The sequence below is a fragment of the Brachyhypopomus gauderio genome, chromosome 17 (assembly GCF_052324685.1).
Source record: "Brachyhypopomus gauderio isolate BG-103 chromosome 17, BGAUD_0.2, whole genome shotgun sequence".
Classification (NCBI taxonomy): Eukaryota; Metazoa; Chordata; class Actinopteri; order Gymnotiformes; family Hypopomidae; genus Brachyhypopomus; species Brachyhypopomus gauderio.
This window is the reverse complement of record NC_135227.1, coordinates 14,324,156-14,339,148: the sequence shown is the minus strand read 5'-3', so window position 1 is coordinate 14,339,148 and position 14,993 is coordinate 14,324,156. Positions and strand designations below refer to the sequence as shown.

General features: G+C 41.4%; 2 protein-coding genes across 3 annotated transcripts in view; one reads left to right on the top strand and one right to left on the bottom strand.

The window, feature by feature from the left end:
- The window catches only part of fut8a (fucosyltransferase 8a (alpha (1,6) fucosyltransferase)), a 68,669-nt gene extending 58,751 nt beyond the window's left edge, over positions 1 to 9,918 (bottom strand). Inside the window, exon 1 of the mRNA XM_076977820.1 lies at positions 9,756 to 9,918. The gene's annotated coding sequence lies outside the window, so the exon portion shown is untranslated. The remainder of the gene's footprint in view (positions 1 to 9,755) is intronic.
- Positions 9,919 to 12,092: 2,174 nt separating this feature from the next.
- On the top strand, positions 12,093 to 14,896 carry dnal1 (dynein, axonemal, light chain 1). Of its 2 annotated transcripts, XM_076979055.1 has the most exons (8): positions 12,093 to 12,135; positions 12,640 to 12,678; positions 12,790 to 12,899; positions 13,015 to 13,070; positions 13,169 to 13,224; positions 13,447 to 13,573; positions 13,717 to 13,857; positions 13,972 to 14,896. In XM_076979055.1, exons 1-8 carry the CDS (start codon positions 12,133 to 12,135, stop codon positions 14,019 to 14,021), a joined length of 582 nt encoding a protein of 193 aa, XP_076835170.1. In that variant the 5' UTR covers positions 12,093 to 12,132; the 3' UTR covers positions 14,022 to 14,896. The 2 variants fall into 2 exon arrangements, with proteins under 2 accessions (XP_076835170.1, XP_076835171.1); XM_076979056.1 differs by lacking the exon at positions 12,640 to 12,678 and having other exon boundaries at positions 12,110 to 12,135.
- Positions 14,897 to 14,993: the final 97 nt, after the last annotated feature.

The following is a 14,993-nucleotide window of genomic DNA, read 5'->3' as shown; positions in this document are numbered from 1 at the left end:
ATTGGGAGACCTTCACGCTGGATGGAAGCAACCTGTGCCTGCTCTCCCTGACATGGCCCTACAGAGGTGAGCCCAGGAGAAGCAGCCCTACAGATCACTGCACTTCTACATGATCACAGATACACAGATCCTGTGGTTGCAATGTCCCACCTACAAGCCAGCTCATGGTTCTGGGATGATTCAGCGTCTCCTCTGAAAAGTCTACCTAAGTGAACCACCCCCAAAGTAATACAGAAAATAATATAGCAGTAATGTCACGTCTGGAAGGCCACTGGAGCACTGCCTCGGTTTCATGGATTAGACCTTAGCCAAGATGCTAACCAAGCCACAGAGATGTGATAACAAATGTAAAGCTGAATGTGGAAAGCTGAAAGTGCTGTCTCAGAAGACATTTGGGAACATTTTGAAATGATCTGGATCTTTGAAATGACCCTTGATACCGCACAAATAAAACTCGGTGTATCTATACATGGTCCACTTCCTAGGATTTAGAAGTCAAGGGAGGAACTACCAGCAAAAGATGTAAGACATGCTGAACTGACTAAGTCTCAGCGGGGGTTGCTGATAAAGCAGGAGGTGAAGTGCCCGAGGTCCGAAGGTAGCCCTTCTAAGAACCTCCTTCACTGGAGGCACAGATGCCCAGTGCCAGCTGGGAGCTGTTCAAAAACAGTGTGTGCACTGATTAGATTCTAGAGCAATGCTTAGTGTGGGAAAACAAACAGCACTTTTTCATTGGCTCTGCTGGACAAGTATTGCGTGAAAACTGACTTTGGCCAAGGGGAGAAAGCGTGAATACTGAGGGGCCCTGTTCTGTCAGAACCGATAGTACTCCTCCCATCATTACTGCGTTGGATGAGATTCATGCCGATGCCTCCTTGCCAAAGTGATGGGCATCAGGATTTGCTGAGATCCGCTGAAATCCTCCTAAATCATCACTTTGTGTGGTCCTGAAGTCAAAGGCAATGGCACTCTAATGGCCAAAATGAGATAAAATATCATAAACACTTACAGTTCACATTTATCGTTTTTGTATACCACAAAACTCTAATTTAGCTGCTTTTTAGACTCCTATCAAGCAGAATACATTCAGTGTGAGAAAACAGATTGGACCAGAAAAAATATGCAATGAGCAAAGTGTAACTGTACGTAGACAAACGGCTTGATCCCTCCACAAACTGGAATGGTGAACTGTGAACTTTTCCAACTTTTCAGACTAAATACAACAGGCGATTGTACTCCTGGGCTGAGTAGTAATTTCCTCAGTGCATAGCGTGCTTACAGTCACAGGCAGCCATGACACTGTCGCAGAGTAACAGTAGCGTAGCATACATGAATGCTCTGTGGCTCAATCGCCCTTGGTACAGTTCAGGGTCAAGCCTGGCTTTTGAAAGCCCAGACCTTAACAGAATGGTTTAATCCCAGTGGGGCAAAAAAGAAAAGAGAAAAAATAAATGAAGCGAATAAACTTCCTTGACACCAGTAACACTGGCAGCCTGATCCACTGCTGGACTGGACCGCAGTGTGAAACATTTTCAGTAGGAGAGGAGTCTCCATTTTCAGTAAGAGAGGAATCTTCATTTTCAGTAAGAGAGGACTCTCCAGGGCTGAATCCATGACAGATACGCCTCTTGCTTGACGAAGAGGAGACTAAGCACAGAAGAAATGGGGAGGTTCACAGGTGTTTACTGACTTTTTTATTGCATTTGATCCTGCCTCAGTCGCTGTTCACCTGTGCCAAGCATGGACAGCCTGGCTGTGGTAAATACGACAAGGCAAGCAGTATAGCACCAGATGGAGAACACTAAGGCAAATACGTCCACATTCAAGGAAAAACATAAAACCCCTGGGGCTGTGGCCAAGAAGCTGGAGATGTGGTTATTCATTTACATAAATAACCGCTCTCAAAAGGTTTACTCACACTGTACACACTAGGGAATATCACGGAACTTGCTGGTACCGAGTCTAAGAATGCATGACACCCTATAGACTGTTTCTGCTAAATTATACAATATGAAAACAGTCAAAAGGTAGGTGAAAGGTTCTGGTGTGAGTGTATAAACGAATATTAGAGAACTTGATTTCAAATTAAGGCTTTAATACTGTTTAGCATAGCGCAGTCAGTATGGTCGAATGCATTTGGCTCATTGCTGATATTTTTCTACTCTAGGGAATCACCAAAGCATGAAATTCTGCTTCCCATATCTTAGAAGCAATCTCTGATTATGCCAAGAGACCTTCTGATCACCCTAATCAGCCGCAGAAATCACAGCATCATCGAAACATTCACTTGCACCTGGCTCAAGAGAGCAGTTGTCCCAGTGTCATTAGAACCCACAGAGCCAATCTATATCAAGTGCTGAACCCATCACGCTTTATTTATTCTAGCCAATTTGTTTCTCCTGACTATTTTGTGAATGACTTTTAACCTATTCACCACAAAACCTGATCAAACTGAATCAGTGTACTGTATTTCAATCTGCCTGTCTGCTTTTACTGAGACCCATGTGACACACCACGAACGACCGTGAGGGGAAAGCAAGTCACACTGTACATGCAATTACATGTTCTGAGGTTATGTTATAAACACAAGCCCCTGTTTACAAACACTGCTTACAGCAACATGGTCAGACATGCAGTGCTTTCCTGGTTTCAGATGGATTAACTTTAAGGGCTATGTGGTAGAGAGTCGGTTTTCTCTTATTATCTGAGAATTCCATCGATGCTGCCAACACACACACACACACACACACACACACACACACACACACACACACACACACACACACACACACAAAGGGCAGTCCTACGTCAAAACATGCATGTGGTTAACACTACACAAAGCTTCTTCCACTGAAGAAGCAGATGAATAAATCATCTCTTCTGTCTCAGCCAAAATGATCCATCCTATAGTTCTCTCCTTGTGCCACCTGGCCTTGTTCTACTCTTCACAAGTGATCCTAGATTTGATCCCAATTAAGACAAGCTGGACCTTTTTTTGATACAAAGGCGCTTGAGTCTTTGGCAATTGGGATTAGAGCAAAATTAAATCCACCCGATCAGATTATGTGGCCAGAGTCTCTATGCCTCCTGCGGCTTTGGCACTGGCTAACACGTCTTTGTAGCCCCTAAACTGTAGCAGGCAGTCGAGCGCGGCCTCAAACACCATTCCTCAGCTAGTCGATTTCCAGGAAGATCATGAAAGGATGACATGGAAAGATGGAGAAAAAGAAAGGCTGAGATGGAACAAGAGAGAGCACGACAACGGGCTGAAGGCGTCTTTAACCAAGCGATCCATCACTGGCCCGGTGATGGTGGCTGGAGCTGGTGGGCCTGCTGAATGTCTGGGTCCAGGTGGGGGAGGTGGCCATGGCTGTGTAGGCGTGCAACACAGCCGCTAGGATGCAGGTTTGCTCCCAACGCCTTCTGTCTGTGCACAGCGTGAAGAGACGGCATTCCTCAGCACAGCTCTGCATCTAACCCTGACCTGCTGACACGGGCAGTTTATCGCCCGCGACTGACTAATGAGTCTGATGCTTGCAGAGGTTTCGGTACAAAATGAGTCAGTTTGAGAGGCGCGCTGCGATTACTCTGAAATGCTTTTCTATGGAAAGTGTTTTATGTAAGGCTGGAAGTGTCTGTAAGAGGTCTATGCACCTGAAAATTACCCTAAATCTCTGTTTCAGCAATAAAAAAATAACATCGTTCACACAGGGTTTTTGAGCTAAATATCAAGATAGCAAAAACCAGAGACCAAGGAATTCAGGCCATGCGATTTCAGACACAGCTCCTTCAGAAAGTGTCCAGTGTTGGATGCCATCTAGTTAGCACTCCGTAGCGTCCACTTCTTAAAGTCATGGAGGGCCAGCGTGTGTTGTGCTGTCTGCTCCGTCCGGACCTGCCGGCTCAGTGCCACTGTTGCTGCTGGTTTTTACCACATGCGGGGCATCGAGCTCTCTGCCTCTCCTGCTGTGTGACTGACAGGTATAAACAAACAACGTTACATAGCCTTGGTGTAGACTTTTCCTATGTCTAAATATTTTTTTCAGCTTGTATAAACATAAACAAGAAACTTTTTAAATGAGATACTTTTCAAAGTAAACGACGGGAATACAGTGGGTTAAACAGTGTCATGCTCCATGCCTCTGACTATATTTCCCATCAGCCTCATCACTCCAGCCTGCCTGTCACTCCAACCAGCCCCACCGAACAGAGGCAGCTTTCACGCTGCACCTCTCCCGATTAATAACCTTGTACACCATGTCTTTCACTTTCTCAATGTGGAATATTATGTCTCTCTGCATACAGACAATACCTGCGCTTGGACTAATTATGAGTATGATAATGAATCTCAGCTTCAGACAGAAAGAGACAAAAAAAGGTCCATGTAACGAAGGAGTAAAATAATCTGAAATTAAGATTTCAGTACTGACTCCTGAGTATTAACATTCACAGGCAATAGCTATTTCCTTTTGTTTTCTGTAAGGTAACAAAAAAGACGATACATAAGCATGCTGCACATGAAATTTCATTCGACCCATCAGCAAAACCAAAAGAGATTGTTAAAATGTCATTTCTGTTACTACCACTGGAGTTTTGTACCAAAGGTTAATATAAACCGTTCAGAAGCCTGGCTATCTACAATGTTACTTTCAAAAGAGAAATATTTTCTCCCAAATTAAGTTTCATATCGAATCTATATGACTACAAAAATTTTATGTTTAATAGTTTAATCTAATCTGGTTGTAGAATATGATGTCAAATATTTTATCTGGAATGAGAAACACAGACATTGTTCAAAAGTTACTTCGATCTCGACAGACCTACAGAAAAGAGAAAACCACAGTGCCGCAGGGTTTCTAACCCCGTCCACGTGCTGCTTAAATGATTTTCCTCCATCATGGACGTGGAAGGTCTGACAGGTAGACCTGCGTGTTGAAGGGCAGCTGCTGTGAACAGGCCTGCAGGTACCACGCAGCCTGGCTGGTGACTTTTAACTCCAGCATGGACATAACACCAGCTCTCTAATATGCATTTGATACATTGTGTTTTGGCAACACAATGCAAGACTGTTGATTCGATGTTGATTCAGAGACGGTGACGAATCAGTCCAAGGTGCAATCCAATCATGTCAATCTGCTTATATTCCAGCAAATGCGCTTACCAGCCAAATCCCCTGACCTAATCGCGGTGACAGAGGATGACCACACATCCTGGCCCTGCGCTCAGTGCTGAAATGAAACTTCAGCGGCACCGTCAGCTGCCTGGGACGGACCTTGGCTCACCTCCAGGGCGGCGATCTTGTCCTTGAGTCTGCTTTTACCAACATCCTGTAAAAGCCCTGACCCTCCCCCTTTATGGATCCTTTATGGATAGCCACAGAGCGCAATCCATCGTAGTGAGGTGCTTAATTGTCCCAGAGGGACACTCAACGAACCACGAGGCGTTCAACATGCCACTGGCCATGCTGCAGTCGAGCTGAGTTAGCAGATTAACACTGGGGTCACTGCTGTGGCCTGCAGACTGAGGCACAGCATGGGTGGGTGTGTGTGTGTGTGGGTGCAGAAGAAATGCAGCTCTACCTGTCCCTCTAAACCTAAGATATGACAGCCCTGGGACTTTGGCCTTTCTCTCTCTCAATGACTCAACTCTCCTCTACAGTCAGTGTGTGTGTGTGTGTGTGTGTATGCGTGCGTGTGTGTGTGTGGGCGGGTCAATGGGCCAGAAGGTGTAACTTGACAGTGGTGGGTGGTTTTCATCTTCAGAAGGATGTGGCAATGTGGCAACGTGCTTGCGCAGAGTCATAGTTCTCCAGAAAAGCCCAGAGAAAGTGACAGACTCACAGCAAACTGCCCTCACAGCCAGGGGAGTGAGGATATGGTCGAGCAACACCAGTCAGCCAGGGTCGCCACTACGGTAAACAGGAAGAGGAAGATACAGAAGGAATTTCCTGCTCCCCGACACAAAGAACACCTTGCCTTAGATGTATCAAGAGAAGCACTGGCAACTCCACTTCAGTTGTAGTTTTCAAGTTTTATGGAAAAAAAATCATTTTGATGTTCGTTCTGGCCAGAGTCTTGATTAATTATAGTGCAGATAATGTACATGTAACATCTAAAACATAAATATAAACAAAAAAAAAACTGACATCCTTCCTCCAGTCCCTCGTTCTAAGAAAGGATATACCACACGTTGATCAAGAGCCTAAGTAAATGTGCGTTTGACCCTACTGCACATCTGAGCTCAGCCTAACAAGGGCGAAGAGAGCACTCAAAACACCCCATGTAAATGATCTGCACTTAAAGTGAGGCCCTCAGGTAGGCAAACGCATTAACCAAACTGTAATGTAATGGTTCCTAGGGAAACGGGTCGAAAGAGCCCTGCAGGCCCGTGCTTGGTGGAGATGACTTTTTCATGGCTGCTGGACTGTGGTTCAGCGGTTTCTCTGCTGCTGCCAGAGGAACACTCCCTCGGTGCAGGGAGGTATTTATAGTCAATGAGGAAAAAAGGCGCCGTCGTTGGCCGCTGTCAGATCCGATGTGTGCAAATGCAGTCTCCATAGAAGCTGCACCTCTCCCAGCCCTACACATGTGCAGGACACAGCTAGCAGTGGAGTCCTCTTTGGGATCAGGTTTCATCTCCGAGCTGTCTTCTGACTAGCTCTGTGGGCAGGACGGGAGGACACGGGTCTCAGAGCTGAGAATCGTGCTGGTGTGGAGGAAGGCCAGGTGAGTGCAGCGAGTCAGTGAGACAGCCGTGTGGCTATGTCATGAGTCAGTGAGACAGTTAGTGCCCGTGTGGCTCTGTCATGAGTCAGTGAGACAGTGAGACAGTTAGTGCCCGTGTGGTTATGTCATGAGAAAATTCTGCACACTATAGCCATTAAGCTCTCTGCAAGAGATCCAGTCTGTGTGACAAGTCTCCCCCTTCACTGTATTTTCAGTTCATCATCCATGAGACATTTGCCACACACACATGTGCAATCTCTTTCTATATTTCTCTCTCTCTCTCTCTCTCTCTCTCTCTCTCTCTCTCTCTCTCTCTCTCTCTCACTCACTCTCTGGCCATCTCCCTCTGTCCGATCCCTTACGTTCTTTTATTCATACAAAATCACTTGTTGCAAAGCTTTTCTTTCTTCTACCAAGAGAAGCAAACTATACTGTCATTAAAACTAATCAGAAGCTGTATCCCCGCCCACTGCTCATATTGCCATGGAAACTGATATTCAAAGAATTGAAGAACAAGAAAGATAGAAATCATGAGAGAGAGAGGGAGAGAGAGAGAGAGGGAGGAAGGGAGAGGGAGAAGTTTTCTGCAGTTCCTCTCCTGACCTTCATTTCATGGGGAAAGGAAGTGAAGAAGCTACTGAATGCTTGCCCACATCATACTGTTCAAGAAAAGCTTGAACTGGAACCATCTTCATTTTGATCTTCAGTGTATGCCATGTTCATCAGTCCACATTCCAGTCCATTTCAGGGGTAATTATCTAAGCAATGATGTCATTATTCAAATTATTTTCTAAGAGCTAAGATAAGAACTACATTTCACGGTGATACTCTACCACCAAACTGCAAACACTCGATTGAAATCTAGAGAAAGATAAGTGTTTAGAGTATACTGCTTTGTTTTAGTAAATAAAACAACTGCAGCAGAGCTATTACAAAGGAATAAGTGTCTTCTTCTTCATTTGATTTGTTTCAAAGGTGAAAGTGAAATGAATTGAGGTATTAGCAACTTTCCCACTGACTTCTGAATGCAAAACTGAAATAGCAAATGATCTACTCCAGTAAGTGCTACAGTGGGCCAGGCGTAAGCAGCGAGGATGAAGTCCAGGTGAGTAAAATATGAAAAGTCAAACAACAGTTTACTGTTATACTCTCACAATCCCCTTCTGTGGACTGCCCTCTATCAAGAACTTGCCAAGAATATGCCACTCCCTATACCATAGCTTTACAATGGTACAAAAGGGCCACTAAAGTTAAAACTAAATCTGTGAAGATGGGATTCATTTAGCCCCTTTTACACAGTCATGTTAATATCGTTTTTCTCTCAAAAAGACAGAATTAAAGTGCTCTCATAGAAGTCTGGTCTATTCACAGAAGTCTGATAGTTTCACTTTCTCCAAATAACTGACTGATTTGATAAAAAATGTGATACTGGATCTTGAAAAAGAGAGTTATTGAATACCAAGAGGCTATGCCATGAAAGAGGCCTCAAGCTGACTTCATACATATGTCTTTGAATAAAATTGCACAGTGTTAGTCCTTCACCATAGAACAGTACATCTGAATCAAAGACTTTAATATGATTAAATAAAAGAAAGCCATAAACCATCTGTAAAAATAAAGATGAAACATGTTCTGGTAAACTCTCAATTAAGTAAATACACTTGAAGACATCAATGCTTCGTGTCGGACCACTTGAGAATCCCTTTTAACATTCTCTAATGCTTCTTATAACCTCTTCCCAATGAAAGCGTTCACTTAAGTAGGTACATATCTCATGATCAGTTCCAAAGTGAACTTATACGTGACCAGATGCACAGCTCCTGTCAACTGTCACGGGAGGGATTTAGGCTCCCTTCTAAAATCAATTCCCCATACACGGTGCAATCGGACAGCAAAGTAGCTTAAGTATAAAGAGATAGAGGAAGGGTTTTTGTGAATTGAAACACCTTGGACAAGATATGGCAATAGCCCACACAGGAAGGTTTGTTATCATTAGCACAAAAATGAACACAAGGGAAACAATGCACTTTAGGATACATTACAGCTGCACAGCTGTAAAGGACATGGATTGTAGGCTCCAATGGGTTAGACAAATCAATCGATTATAAGACGTACTGGGCACCGTGGGCAATAACACACAGAGCACAACTCTCAATACAAAAAGCAGACGTTTCAACACGATGCAAAATCAAATATGGAGCAAATGTCAGAACTGCCACGGCCATAGTGCCAAATGGTTAGACCAGGCAAAACTCCTGCACACAGTACATACATGCCATATTTTCTGTACCAAACAACCCTAGTACAGGAGGTCTAATCTTACTGACTACTGAGCGATGCCTCCTTTGCCTTTGGTCTGAAGGCTTGCTCACATTACCCCATTTAAGTTGCATGTGTACCAAGGGCAGCATATTTAGAAGGGGGACTACATCAAGGTCTGGTACAGACCTTATGTTAAGAAAGATATTTTATATTTCTGTCGAGAGTCTTCTGTCTAGCTAGCTACCATCCATGACCAGCTTGTTACATGGTAACTACTGATTTCAGCTGGACACGATCACGGTTTGATGTGAAATAACTGGTAATAACGTTGGTGGTTGTGCACAACAGTAGGCAGTCCTGCCCCGGCCAGTGAACCTAAGAACAGGGGAGTCACCTGCTCATGATGGGGGTCTGGATCTAGTCGCACCACTCTTCATCCGCTGACACAAGTAACCAAATTACATGTAGCTAAATAACTCGCTGCCGCCCACGTCTCTGTAACAATACAACATAAAGAGTTTTTCTTGTTTCCTACTATGACCTATATGCGTGTACACCGGGTCTGGGTTTAACCAAACACGCGTTTCTAGCGGTCTCGGCAACCCAGCGAAGCGCGTCCGTTATTCCGCTAACGTTACACAGCCATCGCCATGTCTCGCGCGCCGAGTCTCGCGCGCTAGCAACAGGCCGGGAATGAGCGGGGGGGACCAGCCAAACAAGCGCCGATTCCTTTGTTTCTAGATGGCATAACGATGAATATATGCCTACCTTGCTATGGCAAGAAAGGAAACGTATCCCTGTAGAGGCAATCTTTCGACCAGCAGAGATGCTTCGCGCAGCAATCTGTTGAGAGGCTCCGGCGGAAACAGGAACTAAGGAGACCGCTGTGTGAATAGTTGCAGCTTGGCTCTTGAGGAGGCTTCGACTGACACGGCGCTGCAGTGCGCATGCCTGTGTCAGAATAACGTGGATGTCAGGTTTTTATAGATTTGTGAACTTTTCGCTTCAATCATAATATTCGAAAGGCCAGAATTGTGCTGCGTTTGCCTTTCTCGGAATTTAGACAATCTAAAGGGACAGAGCATAAAATATGTGAACTTATATGGAAAACCCATCTAAAGCCTTGACAGCAAATTTATAAAAGTCATTTTGTAAAGCGATGTTGTTTTTCTTCAAACCTGAAACCTAAGTACCAAATCATCTACTTATTACTACAGATCACAAATTATAAGTATTTAATAGTCTACATTCTCCAACGTCACAAAACTGGCTTAAAATATATGTTCTTGCCATAGTAGTAGGCTAATAGCCTGATAATTTTGCAATGAGCAGTAATTCAGTGCACTAAACAACAACCCCTAAACAACAAAACATTTGGTTTTAGCTATTTTAAACATCTAGCTACTTTAGAACAAGAGAGAAATCGAAAGTGACAATACTGTCACACCAGTCCCACCCAGTGGTCTTACTGTAGAAACGCAAGTCATCCAGGAATCACAAACGCTTATATAGCCTGCTTGTCTAAATCACTTCAAATTAAAGGCTTTTTCCAACATTGTACCGTGATTGCCTTGATGAATATGATATTAAATGTTTTAATTGCACCAGAATTTCTACCCTTCCAGAATAATTGTTGAGGCAAAGAGAAGCAGCTTCTGAAATAGTCAAACCAGCCCTGGTGAGGCATTCCTACGATTCTACTGAACACTATATTGTGTAAAAATATGAACAATATAAATTCTGTAAATGCGCTATTGGATTTCCCATGTCCCTGGAGTTTCCCATGTCCCTGGAGCCCCTGTTTTTGTGATGGAAATAAGAGGTATAATCATTGGAATATTTCAGTATTTTAATGTTGTTTAAACGTATTGCTTATGTCCTCCCTAAGCTATATATATTTTTCCTCAATGAGGTTTATTTTATCACCAACATACCGATATAATTTCCTGGAAAACAACCGTGGAAAGTGAGTGGCTATCTCCTCATGTCTGTTATTTCTCATTTTATCCCATCAGTCTGACATGGTCAACCACAACACGTCAACTGACAACTGTTAGGAGAAATATGAAGACAAGCAGAAAGATTTAATAATAATAATCATACTAATTTCATAATAATCATATGTTACAACCTTGTTTAGGCTCCAAGCCGTAACAGGTGTGAATGAATGGAAAATGGAAAAGACACAGGGAACACGGGTTACAGTATTTACAAACTTCAGTGTATTTGTATATACAAATTTATACAGGGGTAGAATATACACATAGACAGAACAAAGTGCACACTGGTACAAACATCAGCACTGACCCAGGCCCAAACAACAAACAAAAACCACACTAGAAATAAACAGACACAACTATACTAGCAGGGTGAAACTAAAGACAGCACTACACTGACTCCCTATATACACACAGACATAAACTCACAACCCAAACAAAATGGCAGCCACTTATACTCACCAGGTGCACACAAATACCACTAGTATATACAGTTTAAGGGGCAAGCAAAAATGAGCTTACTGGTGGATCCTACTTCCTCCTTTTATACCTGACAGCCAAAAAAAACATATAATTCTCTTTCAGTTTTTTGTTAGACTGGTTTTGCTCACACACTGGATAATGGCTAACTTTATGTCAGAATGTCCACCCTATTATGGTCCACCCTGTTACTACCAATGACCTAACAGTGTGGACAACATGCACATAACAGGGTATCTATGAAAATGCAAGTGTTTTATGTACCTTTATTATTCAATTTAGTTAGGATATCACTAGAAATGTTGATGTTGATGAAATACCCACAAAAATAGAGAGATAAATGGTAGAGAGATAAGCAGACAAGCAGAAAGAAGACAATAGCCGAAGTCAATATCACGGTAAAATTCAAGCACCACAATGGATATAATAAATACTTCTGGCTGAGTCCACGAAAGAATATCAGCAGGTATAATGATGACCAGGTACTCTGCCTAATGCAGCAGCCTACCACAATGTAATCTGGCCTGTGGTTCCCATGCGTCAATAAATCCCCCAAACAAAAACGTAACCAAAGCTTTGCGTAAACATCATTTTGTCGGGTTGGAGGACGTTTAGAATGCGCATGCGTGTAGTATGATGACCGTTCCATAGCAACCACTGAGGATAACATGGTGGGTGGCTAATCCATCTTTCAGTAACGTATTTATTTCTAGTAAATGATAATAGTCACAGTATTGCCAAACGAAAATAATGCGAGAATTTTGAAGTTTCACTTTCATCATCAAAAATATGCACTGAGCAAAATATAATTGATTTTTGGTTTGCTTGCTAGTTAGTTAACCTAGATAACGCTGTCGTGCGTCCTGCTAATGATAGCTATATAGCTGTACAGCTAGCTAATGGCAGCGTTATTAGTGGTGTTAGTTAGCTAGGTTACAAAATAAATAGCAAAGAATGTGATTTTGTGTAACTGGTTAAAAATTATTATCCATACAAAATGTTAACTGAACAGGACCTCATGTTAACCTAAGATTGAGCTGACATAATACAAAATGATGTTATTAAATATTGTCATGTTACATAAGTTAGCTAGCTAGCTGCCTGTTTGTTCAGATACTGCAGATTTTGCAAGTGATTACTTATTGAGTCATATAAAGAATGCGTAATTTCCATAGGCAAAAACAACAACTATTAAAGAGGCCTTGGTAAAATGGGTAAGGACTAATCGATATATGCGCCTGCAACATCAATTCTTGCAGAATTAATTAACTTTGCTGGTATAAAGTCATAGGCTAATTACAGTTCTGCTGGTTGGTTTTCGTAAGGAGGAGAAGTCAGGAGAGAAAGCTGGTGAGGCTAAAGAAGTGAAGCTATATGGTCAAAGCCCTCCAATTGAAAAAATGGATGCATCTCTCTCAACCCTTATCAATTGCGAGTGAGTTTACTCTTTACTCCTTTTATGTTTACCCTATTTCAAAGGGTTTTTGTTAACTGACTAATTTTTGTTGTTTTGTTTTTCCCAACATTGTTTTATCTTGTTTGTGATCAAGGAAACTGTCACTGTCAACAAACTGCATTGAAAAAATAGCCAATTTGAATGGGTTAAGTAAGTATTTGAATGGCTTAAATGTGTCTTACACAGAATATTAAAATGAGATTATGTTATTAGCTGATGCCAATATATAATTTTACTGTTTCCTTTAGAAAACCTCAAGATATTGTCACTGGGTCGAAATATCATCAAGAATCTTAGTGGCCTAGTAAGTGAAAATAATACATCTCAGCTAAATGAACACCAGAGTAGTAAAATATAAATGTTTTGGAAAGAGGTTCTTCATTAGCTGTGCAAGCAAATTTCTATGAGGTGAATCCAGTTTATATTCATAGCATTCATAAAATTAATAAAATTAATTCCAATAATTCAGTAATAAAAGGATGTAATATATAGAAATATATATGAAATTGGGCTTTGTGAACTATAGGAGGCAGTAGGGGACACGTTGGAGGAACTATGGATTTCATACAACTTCATAGAGAAACTGAAGGGAATCCATGTCATGAAGAAGCTCAGAGTCCTGTACATATCTAATAATTTGGTGAAGGAGTGGGGTAAGATTGCCATTTAAGAGTGTCATCCACTCAGTGTCATAAATTAGCATGCAAAGAACATTTTTTACATTTCTAACAGTGTTGTTGTTTTGTTATAACCATGTTGTAATGGTTGTATTGGATTCTTCTATGTGCCATAATAGGGGAATTTGTGAAGCTTGCAGACCTTCCATCACTGGTAGACCTGGTCTTTGTGGGGAATCCTTTAGAAGAAAAGTACTCTGCTGAAAGCACCTGGATAGAGGAGGCCACAAGGAGGTTACCAAATCTAAAAAAGCTTGATGGTATGAGCTTTTTGAAGCTCTGCTTGCTTTGCATTATAGAAAGAAACATATAGTGACGTGGTTATGTTGGGAATGATGTGTCCTAATGGCTCTTTTAACTTCTCTTATTCTCAGGTATCCCAGTGATAAAGCATGAAGAGGAAGATGGAGAGGGAGAGACTTAACAGTCTTTTATATATTCATGGTGGCAACATTTTTGTCATTCAAATGCCAGCATGTAAACAATTACTAGACCCTGCAATATTTACAGATTTTAATTTGTAAACTTCATGTGTATTTATATTAGTCAGAGGAACTAAGCTGATTTTTGTTCGTTTTTATCACCTATTGAAATGGAAACGGTGCTGTGACAAAAACATTTAGCTACATTTCATAGTGGGAATAGTTTAATTATATTACAGATGGTACTAATGCACTGCACCAATTTACCAAAAAGGATTGTGGCATTATGTAGCTTTCTATAGTTGTTCTGACTGGTTGCGTTGTATACTATGAACAACTTTAAGAGACTGTATACCTTTTATGGGCATAAAACTTTGATTCAACTGGCTGTACAATTAATCTATGTCTGAAATGATTTATTATGTGTGGATTTTACAAAATCTATCTGAAATAGTTGTTTTGTGGGGCTTTTCATACACAGATATGACAATTTTATTGTGTAGCTTTTGTACTATCTATTATAGGGTCCCACGTATAAAGGGACAATGAGCTAAAGAAAAACAAATCTAATGCCAGTGATCCTGGTGTCACGTTTCCTAATACCATATCAGTTATCTGTTGTATATTTTGCTGTACTAAAACGTGTGAGTAAATCAAATGACACAAATGCAAACAGATAACACTTTATAGAATAATAAATCTAATGAACTAGTATTTTGAATACCTTTGGTTTTTCATTTTCTCAAGTTTTTAAAGATTTTGTAATTTTTTTTTAACTTTGCTTATTTTAGGCATGTTTATATGATATGTATATGTGAGGTTGCTATATGTGTTATGAAACATCTTAAAATATTTGCAATAAAAGGATATGATTGTGTTTTGTCTTTATTGTCTTTATTTCAAGTTACACATACTGGGAAAACGTAACCTTTGTTCACATAAGTTATTTTTTAAAGCCAAACATTTCCTTTAAC